The sequence below is a fragment of the Xiphophorus hellerii genome, chromosome 17, assembly GCF_003331165.1.
Source record: "Xiphophorus hellerii strain 12219 chromosome 17, Xiphophorus_hellerii-4.1, whole genome shotgun sequence".
NCBI lineage: Eukaryota > Metazoa > Chordata > Actinopteri > Cyprinodontiformes > Poeciliidae > Xiphophorus > Xiphophorus hellerii.
In genome coordinates this window covers 6231039-6244377 of record NC_045688.1, presented here as the reverse complement: position 1 = coordinate 6244377, position 13339 = coordinate 6231039, and the positions used below count along the sequence as shown (strand labels likewise).

The window sequence follows — 13339 nt, the reverse complement described above, 5'->3', positions numbered from 1 at the left end:
CCCTCATTTGAGAGTAGGTACTCAGGTCACATGTGTATGTATTTATACAGGGAAAAAAGGAAATAAAGTAGGAGCTGAGAAAAGAAAGCAAGACAAGAGGGGAAAAGAAGAAAAAGGCTAAAGAAAAATAGTCAACATAACCTGCATATACAGGTATTTTATTCGGCAAGTACATACAATAAAAATCTTAGCAGGCGGTGTTCAAGAAGCTTTTCACAAATGAATTTGGAAAGAGAGGCATTTTAAAAATTGATAGTTTCTTTCTGGACATAAAAACAACAACAAAAAACTATTGCTGTGAAAAAACTTGAAAGACCCCCAGAGGGCCTTGAGAGAAAGATTGCTCAAGACTACTTCAAGGGATTAAATTATAATCTGGGTTATTTCTATATTGGAGTGGTGCCAGATCTGTGCACAACATATTGCATTTTTTGCATTCTTTAGAGATCACAGCACGTTCAGGGTGATAAAATGTAAAGGTATGGTCACTCATAATTTTGTTAGTAGATTAAAAACCAAATGAAAAGATGAAAAGCAAAACCTAACCCGCTTAACCCCCATAGTCCAAGGAAACCTGTTTCCTAACTGCATTATCTGAAAAGATAATTCTGTGTTCTGTGTGCAGGGCTGCGGATAGTTATCAGTGTAAGTATGTGTGGAGTGGAGACCAGACAAGGTCAAATCCAGTAAAGGTATCAGGAGGAAATGCAAACTCATCCAATTTTGCCAGATGGAAGCCACTAATACACCCTATTATAATCCCTTGATTTGCTGCATTAGATTTATATATGCGTGTGTTTGTAAGTGGGGGGAGGAAGAGTAATAAAAATGAGGGGGAAAAAAATAAGAAAATCCCCACCAAGCTGTTTAGACCTTCCACATGTAGGTGATGGTGTGCTGAATGTAAGTTCAAATTAATTCTGGGAAATCAAAATAACTGTCTAGTTGTCTAATTTTTTTCGTTTTTTATTTTTATCATGAAAATTTAAGTTTTAGGTGTCCAACTGAAAATAAAAAATATATATCTATATATATAGACATATATACTTTTAAAAGCAACATTAAACTGATTTTGGGTTGTTGGGAACTTTGAATTGAATCTTTGGAACACTTAACGTCTTGTCCCAAAATCATTGGGACACTCGTGAATCATTGAAGGACATGCTTAGTGACCTGTTGAAATTTATTTCATACCAACTAGAAGTCCATCTCGTACTGTGCTTCCTTTACTTCGCTAAAATGGATCTTTCCTGCATATCCATACAGATAACCACATCATCGTTATGCCTGTAGTGCTAATCCTTAATCCCGTTGACTGCATATCATTAGATCTATCACTAGACATCACTTTTAATCCGGCTGTTATTTCTGCATGTCACACTGCAGACCATTCATCCAAAGGGAACTACCGATACAAACATGCAAGCGCATGCTAACAGACACAGGCTGTTGACCTACATGTGATTGGCTGCAGCCCAGATTTGCTAGCACTCACCCTAGGGTATGGGTTCAGTACTGACTGAATATACTCCTTGCATAGCTGGTGGACAGGCCACACCAAAGTAGGTCGTTTAGAATCCCTAAGAACACTTAGTACCATGCAGTCTGACTGGTGCAAGGGTTAGCTCTATTGAGCCTCAGGTGATGAATAGAGGGTATGCCTCGAACAGCGGGCAGACTGGGCTGGCATGACAGCGCAAGCATTTCACTGATCTGGCATGAAATCAAAAGATGGGTCCAGATACCTTTTCTCAAATGCATCTTACATTGAACATATGGACACACTTTTTGACTTGCATTTTAATGACCACAGATATAATAGCATAATCTGAACTTCAAGAAGGCATTTTTAAAAGAAAAAGTTTTGTTACTTTTTTGTGCTTTAATAAATTTCCTTCATTTTTGCGGATTTTGATATTTTTGTCTGCAAAATAGATAAATGTAGCTACAAGCTAAGCTGGCAACAGTGGGATGACGATTGTTAATTTTATAGACGTGACCCGGTGGGCAGGTTTGTCCATCAGCCCTCTCACGGCAGAGAAAATGGGAACAGGGTAGATAAGACTGCTGAATAAGATATGTTTCACATGCAAGTATCGATCGACTGCAAGTCACACAGAATTAAGAAAATCAGGGCCAATTTAGCAGTGCACCCATAGTAGTTTATATTTATATTAATTGTTAAGGATCAGATTTAGATTAGATTTGGGCACAACATAATTTGATTTGGAAGAGGTCAGAGCAGCAAAACCTGAATGTGGTTAAGATTAACAGTACATACAAAAATCAAGAGGTGAATGGAAACAAACAAACAAAAAAAAACACTTGATCTTACATCTCTAATACTTCATTAATTTCTTGTGATGGTAATTTTATGAGGTAGTCATAATGACCAATAATCTCAAATATTTGATAAATCAACACAAAGTAACATTAACAACGTTTTCTGAGATATGGTGGTGGAGGCATCATGCAATGGGGATACTTTTCTTCAAGAAGGGAAATGTCTCAGCAGTGTGTGAACTCAAAATGAATCTCTGAATTTCTGAATAACAGGACAAACTGGATGACAAAAGTGAAATGAATACTAACCTTTAATTTCCTAATTATGTAATTTATTCAAATTTACTAAGATTAATCCAAATGTTCATAAAACAGCTGTAAAAGGGGAAAAAATCTATAGTCTCCATTGAGATGAGTAGAAAGAATGTTTCTGGAGAGGTAGTCTGAAGATAATCCACGTGAAGAGCAACAGAAAACCTTTTCATTTACATAACTCCAATAGAACTCAACTGTCTAGTAAGCATCTAGAGTTAAGACGACACTAAAGAAAAGCAGAACAGAACACAGTGATATCATATTTAGATCATCATGTTAAATGACGACAGAGTCAAATTTGTCTAAAGGGTAAAATTAAATTGCCCTCCTTATGGCTGCTGGATCCATGTAGAAAGGCAAGAGGAAAAACAACAATTCTTTCATAACAGGAAAAACTCTCATATTTCTGTGGCTGCCACCTCACTGTTACATGTGCTTCATTGAAGCCTGTTCATACTCAACTGCTGTTAACTCAAGGAGAAAGTCTGTGTGCGTGTATATATGTATATATGTGTGTCTGTGTATAATATAGGAGTTGGCTCTATACTCCTGTGCCAGTGGGAATAACGTACTGCACTACAGGCAGTGTGACCTTTACTAGCTGGCGTGCTTTCTCTCCTTCTTGTGTATTTCTCTCTCTCTCTTTCACACGCTCAGTTTATGGCTCAGACACAAACACACAACTGCAAGCATCGTCAAAGGTAGCTTTACCAGCCATCAATTACCAACACTGCTACCTAGTTTAATGGAAACGAGGCCTGTACAAATCATCTGAGACCGAGGGATGATGGGAAAATAGGGTGCTCTTGTTTTGCCTCTTCTTCCGTAAGGAGGTAAAACATTGTCTTTTTCCCCGTTTCCCTTCTTTAACTTGACCTTTATTGGTATGTGCTTCCTGGAGCGACAGTTTGTGTTCAAATCAAGGGTTATGGCCTGCCTGGTTAGAGGGCTCCAGCAATGTTTGAAGACATTCATAATTGAAAGAGGATGGCACTATGTAGCACAGCACACTTTACATTGTATGCAAATAACTTATTGAAAATTTTACTTCAAGAAATAGACAGGGAACTGCTAAAACACCTAATCTTTGTGTCCACACCTTGGAGTTTCTTAATTATAAAAAACAAAGTTTTATGGTAAACATCCAGCCTGACAGTGGTCAGGTCTTAAATATGGAACCCACACAGATCTTTAGGAAGGAAGGAACGTTTCAAAGAAGAAAGGAAGCATGGAAGGCAGACAGGTGAAAGAATTGATGTCATTAAAAGGATGGACAAATATAGGTGTAGTGAGGACTGAAGAAATGGATGGATTGATGCTTGAGATAATTAGAAATGTCAGGGAATACAAATACTTTTCCGTACTTTTTCAATCTTGGAGAACACCAAAAAAAAAAAGTAAATATTTCCAGACTGTGTAGGTCAACAAAAAAAAACCAAACTTTCCATTCGCCATTCTAAAGAAGAAGAAGAAGAACAAAGTATTCCCAAGAATTAAAACAAAATTAGTGCAAATCATAGCTTACGTACATGCAAATTAACCTTGCTGTATGCACACAGAAAGCAAGCAAAAGAAGTAGGGTGAACAGGGTGACACAGTGACGGACAAAGTGTGAGCAGGGGAGGAAAGACAGTGAAGAGGGGGTGGAGAGGGAGGGGGAAGTTAATGCACATAACACACTGCATCAAACCAAAGCACGGCTCCAAGCAGAATGCGTCAGGAGTCCATTCATGTTGCTCTATTTTCCACCAAAGAAGAATGCAAAATAGATAAAGTAAAATAAAAATCAATTTAAGAAAGAGAGCAAAAAAATATTAAAAAAATAAGGCGAACAAAAAAGGACAAATTTAAAGAGAGAGAGCCAGAGAATAAGAGTCTTCATCCACATGATATGCCAGCACAGCAATGCTGGAAAGCTTTGCCAATTGAAAAAGTAGGTATGTAGATGGGAATGAGAGGGTTAAAAGCTGGTTGCTGTGGGAATACCACCGTCCATCTCTGCCTTTTGCTTGGAAAACCTGTCAATCCCTTTGAACCCAAAAAGCCCCAGAAAATCAACAGAATAAGAGACTTGGAATTAAAAAAGGGAGAGGACAGGAGAAGCAAACTGGTTCTTGAAGAAGTGTATTTCTAAAAAGGTCTGAGTGCTTTGAGCTCACCCAACTACCTCAGGACACTGCAGAGAGCAGGAGGGAGAGAGAGAGAGAGCAAGTGAGCAAGAGAGACGGCACACTCTCTCTTTTGCTGCTACAACGGATCCTTTCCACAACGACGCTGCTGTTAACGTCACGCCTGTAAGCCGCGCTTGCCCGGCGCTTGCCTCCTCTGCCTTGCTCCTTTCCCTAGTTAGATGCTGCATTGACAAGGGGTTGCTGAAAACCACCAGAAAAGGAGGAGTGGGGAATTAAAGACAACTGGAAACAAGAAGAAACAAAGCGGAGAAAGGAGGGAGAAAAAAAACTGTGCACCATCCATTCTCCCTCTAACCCACCTCGATCAACTGCGCTTCGATACCCCCACTTCTCTGGGCACCCCTTCCAATCCCCCACCCCCATTCTCCTTCTGAAGAAATTGACGGATTATTGGGAAGTACACGGGAGGCAGGCGGCAGCTGCTGCTGTGTGTGCTCGCTACTGCTGCTGTGTGCTTCGCAGGGATGGTGTGTGTTCGTTTGCAACTGCTGCTGTCGCATCCGCGGTTGTCGAAGCTGGAGCGTGTGGCTAGTTAAGAGGACTAAGAAGCTAATGAAAGCAGTGTGCGTCGCCTAGATTTTTCAACCTGTGCCAAGCGTTCTGAGGAAAGAAAAATCGTAAATCAAGTGGACATGACGCGACTATTTAAAAAAAAAAAACAGGAGTGAAAGAAAGGAAGAAGGGCTATGAGGACTGACTAATCGACCAACTGATTGACTCCTAAAAAGTGAAAAAAAATAAAATAAAGGAATATACCGAAGGCAGAATGTCTGCTTTTATTTTTACTCTATAGCTTCCTTTTAATTGCCAAACAAAAGGCAAAAAGAACACTGTACAGGACTGGGGAATTCTTCAACCCACCTCCATTCACTGCTTCTCTCCTTTTTTTTTAATTTTTATTTTTGCCTGAGGCAGAAAAAAAATACACGTGTGTTCCAGTGGCTGCCTGTACTATGGAGACTTGGGTAAGGTGTACAGCAGGGGAATCAACTGTCGGATTCCAAGGACAAGTGAGAGAAGAGGAGCCGACAGCAAGAAGCAAGCAAGGGAGCACCGCTGCTTTGGGAGCTTGACTGGATTCCTTCTTACGGTCTTTTTACTTTTTTTCCTCATCAGTACATAAAAAGGAGAAGAAGAAAAAAAAACACTCACAAAAAGGCCTTCGAACCTTTCTCTTTGGATGTATGGATTTACAAAAGGGCTCATCTTGGCTAAGCTCTTTGGCACTGACACCTATTTTGACAGGGCAAATAAAGGTTTTCTTTGCTGCTCTTGGATATAAATACATCTGATGCGAAAACCACAGCTGTGATTGCAAAAAGGAGGGAAGCTATATATCTCAGTTCAAGGACCTGTAATAATAACTTGAGGTAGGTGTCTAGTGTTTCAACCCCTCTTTGCATCAATCTGTAACACCCTCTTCTCCCCTCTGTATTGTAATATTAGTCTTGATTGCCTAATTTACCAATATGTCCTTTTCATACACATGTTTCAGAAAAGCCAGCCCTCCCTCCCTCCACTTGTCCTTCTGTCCCTGACAATTTATGGAAACATAAGAACTACATAATTGAGGACGCGCACGTCCTCCTCCCTTATCCTACTCTTTTCCTATTCCTTCTTTTTTTACTCTGATCTCCTCATCAATACTACCAGCCATACAGCTACTATTCTCGTCCTCAACCCCACCAAACACCTGCCCCAAACATCCCCATCCTCCCCCCCCAGATGATGCTGAATTATGAATGTGCCACATCATGAGTCTCCTGGGGCGGGTAGCTGCGCAACGTGCCAGGAAAGCCGCCCTGCTCTGTATAGTCTTCCTGATGGCGCGAGCGTGGAGCAGCGCCTCCCTGGCCTCGGCGGGGGCGGCGGTCTCTTTAGGACCCCAGGGCTGTCCACCCCAGTGTTCCTGCAGTAATCAGCAGGGGAAAGTGGTGTGCACACGGCGGGGCCTGACACGCGTGCCCCCTGGAATTCCTGCCAACACGCGACACCTCAATCTAATGGAAAACGCCATTGAGGCGGTGCAGGCTGACTCGTTCCGCCATCTGCACCACCTTGAGGTGCTCCAGCTTGGGCGAAATGCCATACGGCAGATTGAGGTGGGCGCGTTTAATGGACTGACCAGCCTCAACACATTGGAGCTGTTTGACAACCGGTTGACAGTGGTGCCAAGTGGAGCCTTCGAGTACCTGTCTAAACTAAGAGAACTATGGCTACGAAACAACCCAATTGAGAGTATTCCCTCCTACGCCTTCAACCGGGTACCCTCACTCATGCGACTGGACCTGGGAGAGTTAAGGAAACTGGAGTACATCTCAGAAGGAGCTTTTGAGGGGCTACAAAACCTCAAGTACCTGAACCTGGGAATGTGCAACATAAGGGGTGATATGCCAAACCTCAGTCCCCTAAAGGGCTTGGAGGAGCTGGAGATTTCAGAAAATCTGTTTCCAGTGATAAAACCAGGTTCCTTCAGAGGTCTGCGCTCCCTCAAAAAGCTATGGGTGATGAACTCACAAATCACTGTAATAGAGCGCAATGCTTTTGATGGCCTGTCTTCACTGGTGGAACTAAATCTGGCCCATAATAATCTAAGTGCTGTGCCACACGACCTGTTTCCCCCGCTCAAGTACCTGGTGGAACTTCACCTCCACCATAATCCTTGGAACTGTGGCTGTGAGGCTGTGTGGTTGGCACAGTGGCTAAGAGAGTACATCCCAACTAACTCAACTTGCTGCGGACGCTGTCACTCACCGGCCATCATGAGAGGACGACAGTTAGTTGATGTAGACAGAGGTGAAGGGGCTGCAATCCAGTGTTCTGCACCATTCATTGCTGATGCCCCACGGGACTTAAACATCTCAGCAGGAAGAGTGGCTGAACTTCGTTGCAGAACAGCCCCCATGTCTTCAGTGCGCTGGCTTCTACCTAATGGGACTATCCTGACACATGCCTCTGGACACCCGAGAATATCAATCCTCAATGATGGTACCCTTAATTTCTCAAATGTCCTTGCATCAGACACTGGCACTTATACCTGTATGGTATCTAATGCAGCTGGGAACTCCAATGCATCAGCATACCTCAATGTGAGTGCAGCAGAGCTAAACACATCGAACTTGAGTTACTTTACAACAGTGACTGTGGAGGTACTTGGTCCAACCACCGAGATGCCCAAACCCAAAACTACTACAACTACAGCTGCTGTGGGTGTTGGAGTTGCTGGAGGAGGAGGAGCAGGCCTCGGGACAACAACTACAACTGCATCTCCTTCAGTCTTTCAGCCAGTCTTCATCTCAACACCAACAGTGCTGTTGCAAAATACTGACAGTGCAGCAAATGCAGTTAAAACATCTGCGTTACCAGGACTGAGAGGTGCCAATGGCAAACCAGGCAAGTCTGGGCCTAGCCTGGATGAAGTGATGAAGACCACTAAAATCATAATAGGTTGCTTTGTGGCAGTGACACTGCTGGCTGCTGTCATGCTAATTGCCTTTTATAAATTGAGAAAGCGCCACCAGCAGAGAAGCACAGTGGCAGCTGCCCGTACAGTTGAGATTATCCAGGTGGATGAGGAGGACCTTCCACCACCAGCATCTGCAGCTCAAGAGTCATCACTCACGTTGCCTGAAATCCGAGACCACAACAGCATACACAAGTTGGATTTTATCAGCCACAAGGCAGACTATAGCTTTCATAAACCCAAGGCTGAATATAAACCCCAACCGGATTTTACTCTACACACTCCCAAAGCTGAATATACAACATACAAGCCAAACATGGACTTCAGCAGCCACAAAACCATTGCAGATTACAACATGCACAAATCAACACCAGATTTCAGCCTTCACAGAACAAAGCCAGACTGCAGCCCATTTAGACAGGACTACGGCGCTCACAAAACTAAATCGGAATACAGCCCATTTAAACCTGATTTTGGCACTCACCCAAAAGTTAAAACAGATTACAGCCCATTCAAAGCAGATTACAGCACTCATCCAAGGCAAAGATCGGACTTTAGCCCATTCAAACGAGACTACAGCACCCAACCAAAACCCAAACATGACTATAGTCCCTTAAAATCTGACTACAACATGCAAAATAAGTCTAAAGTGGAATACAGTCCATTTAAGCATGACTTTGGTACCCACCCAAGGTCCAAACCTGATTATAGCCCATTCAAACCTGATTATAGCACTCAGCCTAAACCCAAAATGGACTACAATTCACAGAGACCAAAAACGGACATTACCTACAAAACAAAAGAACATTATACCCCCCACAAGACTGCACCTGATTACAACGCCTTCAAGTCCGATTTCAGTCCCCACAAAGTGGATTACAGCGCCTTCAAGTCTGACTTCAGTCCTCACAATCAGAGACCTAAACTTGATTGTAGTCCTCATAAAATGGACTACAGCCCCCATAAGGTGGACTACAGCACTCTAAAGGCCAAATACAACACCTATAAACCATCTGGTCAAGGGGCTAAATGGACAGACAATAATGTTGGGAACTCTTTGCCTCGAACCCTACCTAGCGCCATCACAGCAATGGCTGAGCCCTATGTCATAAAAACTCATACCAAGGAGAAAGTACAGGAGACTCAGATTTAAAAATCTCCCTGCCCTAAAGGCTTTCACTCCTTTAACTATGTCCCAAGGTTCCAACCACCCTGTTCCACTTTGCCCTTTTTTCTTTTCATCATTTAAGTCATGCAATAGAATGCACAAAAAAATAACAGGAACTACTTTTTGTACAGAGTGCAAACTTTAAAAGACTGACGATTTATTGTTGTACATGCTTATAAATAAATATATATATGGACAAACTGAAGCTACCATGGGTTGGTGATAGAGAAACATATATCAAAAAGAAATTGAAACTATTTTCTAACTTGTAACTTCTATTTAAAACAATGAGTTGTTTAAGATGCTGTCTTAAGTTTGACAAATGAGGGTAGTCTTGTTTTAAAATGGGGCATTCTGTGTGATTTTTACACCATGCTAGAGAGAAAGCCGTGATAAGAAAGATTATTTATACAGAGAAGACTTTCTTTAACAAAAACCGTATAAAGGTCAGTGTCGATCTTTACAGGTTTATCTTGTAAAAGCACCAAGAATTTGTACTGTGCCAAATGTTATAAATGCAATAAAAAGGATTTTTGGAAGAAAAAAAGAAAACATTAGAGAGATGTTTTATTCGCCTTCTCTTCTTCTCCTGCCACATACTGTAACAATCAGCCGAATGCTTTAGACACTGCAGTAAGACGCTGCAGCTATACTTTAACCCTAAGTGTGCTGAACAACTCTGGTATAATGAATCACAGTACAGAAGTGAATGGAGCATTTCTTTTTTCAAACTTTCCACAGCTTTCAATATTGACTACATGTAAAAAGGGTTTGGATTTTACACAATCAGTGATGGTTATAGAGATTAAGAGGTTTGAGGATGATAACAGCAATCTTATTTTAACTGGGGCACTCGCTGTATGACTAAAGTTTGCAAGCCCAATATGTTACCTGATTCATTTTATGCACAGCAAAATGCTCACACTTATCTAGTAAGCGGAAAGGGTAATTCATTAAACAGATTTATTGTATGACTGTTTAGAGCACCTTGCCAATATGTAGTTACCCATGGGATTTGCAGATGTTGGGCCTTCAGTCACAGAGGGTTTTTCTGTGGAGACAGATGCATTCAGGTGTCTAAATGTGCTTCTTGTTCTACCCTAACCGATTAAATGAAGATATTGACTCATGAGCATAGGAATAGCTCATTTGAAAAGCTGTTACCCTTTAATATAGATTTTTTTTCTGGTTTTGCTAAATAATAGGAACAGTTTTAAATTATATTTTGAAGAAAATGTTGAAGCAGGTCAGGTAACATTAAACAGCAAATTAAGACATTCTAATTTTATCATCTCTATAGCGATAAAAATCTTATCAAAGAATAATCTGCTTTTGATAAAACACATACCCCTCAGTGCAGTCTGACTAGTTTTGCAAGTTGAGAGCTGGCTGTAAAAAAGCACTTCCAAGTGCAATTAAATACATCAGAATTTGTCTCAAACTTTTTTTTTTTATTTACATGAGGCCAAAGACATAGGACTCTCCAATGAAATTATAAAAATAAAACTGAAGACAAAATCAGCCTCAGCATATAAAAACAAATCAACATGCAGAGGAGGCTGAAAAATGGGAACATTTGTTTGTAGGTCAGGTCTAAAAATTTAAATGGCAAAATAAAAGTGAGTAGCGAGATAGTTGAAAACTAAAGGATGGGGAAAATAAATAAAAAGAGCCATGGAGAATATTGTGAAATTTAGATTTTGCTTTATCTTAATTATATATAAATCAAGAAGACATACAATGTTAAAACACCAAAAGATTGATGTAGAACAGCAGCATCCGTTATCTCTTATCAAGTGAATAAAATAAGTACAATTATTTTAGTTTTAAACCTAGATGACAAATCTACTAAAAAGAAAACACCTTGTTGCAAAAATGATCTAAACAGTATATTTTAGATTGCAAAAATGTGGTAAATCAGAGGTTACTGACTTGTATGTTTGCATTTGTCCAGCTATGTTTTAATTGAACTATTAGTAAAATAGGAAGCTGAATGAAAATCCTCAGTTAAGAGGACATTTGAAGTTTAAACTGACTCATAAAGGAGCATTGGGGATAAATGATAATATAATTCAAGTAAATATATTTTATTGTTATGTCCATTTCAGGATGTAGGAAAACTTAACACTCTGAAATTGCATTCACAAGTGCTTTGATAAAAAGCAGCTCAGTATTTTATCTTTTTTTATCCAACATGGGGTCATATTTCAAACAGGAATCAAAACATTTCTAAATGTATATGAAGCTTTCAAACTGTGTGAACACATCCAAGGTCTATCTTCACATTTTTATCCTAAGCTTATCGATGCTGTACTGCATTCTCTGTGGTTTGGCAAGTTAAAGCAAGAAGCAAACTGTGTTGTGCTATCTGGTCACACATTTAAGCTGTGCTGTGCTATAAAAGGCTCTGACATCCCAATCGGTCAAAATGGCTACAGGGTCATCAATCAGCCAATCAGCTTTGCCAGCCTGTGGAGCCCCCGTCTCCATGGGAAACACTCTTCTCCATCCCTTCCTCCCCCACATCATGTTTTCTGTCTGTGTGCTTCATTAGCAATCATGAAGCCATTGGAAAGAGGAAGCACGGCAAGATGGACGAATTTAACCACAGCTCACAAAGCTCCAGAGAAGAGGGAGAGAGGGCCTGCTGGGGGAGGGGGGCAGTGTGAGGCTATAGTTTGGGAGAGAAGATAAGGTAGCACTGTCACAGATTTCTCAAAAGTTATACTAAAGAGAAATTCAATCAAAAACATAAAAATTAAAGACAAATTAGATGAATGATAAAAGAAATACAAATTGATGAGCGCAACAGGAAACCGGGGGAGGTGGGGGACATGGAGTCTGAGTGGACCGTGTTCCGTGCCTCCATTGTCGAGGCGGCCGATCGGAGCTGTGGCCGCAAGGTTGTCGGTGCCTGTCGCGGCGGCAACCCTCGAACCCGCTGGTGGACACCTTCGGTGAGGGATGCCGTCAGGCTGAAGAAGGAGTCCTATCGGGCCTTTTTGGCCTGTGGGACTCCGGAAGCAGCTGATGGGTACCGGCGGGCGAAGCGGCATGCGGCTCGGGCGGTTGCTGAGGCAAAAACCCGGGCGTGGGAGGAGTTTGGAGAGGCCATGGAGAAAGACTTCCGTACGGCTTCGAGGCGATTCTGGTCCACCATCCGGCGTCTCAGGGGGGGGAAGCGGTGCAGCACCAACACTGTTTATAGTGGGGATGGTGTGCTGCTGACCTCTACTCGGGACGTTGTGGGCCGGTGGGCAGAGTACTTCGAAGACCTCCTCAATCCCACCAACATGCCTTCCACTGAGGAAGCGGAGCCTGGGGACTCTGGGTTAGGCTCTCCAATCTCTGGGGACGAGGTCGCCGAGGTGGTTAAAAAGCTCCTCGGTGGCAGGGCCCCGGGGGTGGATGAGATCCGCCCGGAGTTTCTTAAGGCTCTGGATGTTGTAGGGTTGTGTTGGTTGACGCGACTCTGCAATGTCGCATGGACATCGGGGGCAGTTCCCCTGGATTGGCAGACTGGGGTGGTGGTCCCCCTGTTCAAAAAGGGGGACCGGAGGGTGTGCTCCAATTATAGAGGGGTCACACTCTTAAGCCTCCCTGGCAAGGTCTATTCAGGGGTCCTGGAGAGGAGGGTCCGTCGGATAGTCGAACCTCGGATTCAGGAAGAGCAGTGTGGTTTTCGTCCTGGTCGTGGAACGCTGGACCAGCTCTACACCCTCGGCAGGGTCCTGGAGGGTGCATGGGAGTTCGCCCAACCAGTCTACATGTGTTTTGTGGACCTGGAGAAGGCGTTCGACCGTGTCCCTCGGGGAGCCCTGTGGGGGGTTCTCCGGGAGTATGGGGTACCGGGCCCTTTGATACGGGCTGTCAGGTCCCTGTATGACCGGTGTCAGAGTCTGGTCCGCATTGCCGGCA

General features: G+C 42.5%; 2 protein-coding genes across 2 annotated transcripts in view; one reads left to right on the top strand and one right to left on the bottom strand.

Moving 5' to 3' along the window:
* The window catches only part of snd1 (staphylococcal nuclease and tudor domain containing 1), a 188126-nt gene that overhangs the window by 88073 nt on the left and 86714 nt on the right, over positions 1–13339 (bottom strand). The window lies entirely within an intron of this gene.
* lrrc4.1 (leucine rich repeat containing 4.1) lies at positions 4838–9978 on the top strand. The gene is made up of 2 exons (XM_032588842.1): positions 4838–6160; positions 6286–9978. Exon 2 carries the CDS (start codon positions 6533–6535, stop codon positions 9404–9406), a length of 2874 nt encoding a protein of 957 aa, XP_032444733.1. The 5' UTR covers positions 4838–6160; positions 6286–6532; the 3' UTR covers positions 9407–9978.

Coding starts and splice junctions, on each gene's coding strand:
- lrrc4.1 (XM_032588842.1), top strand. CDS start 6,533: ATGTGCCACATCATGAGTCTCCTGGGGCGGGTAGCTGCGCAACGTGCC.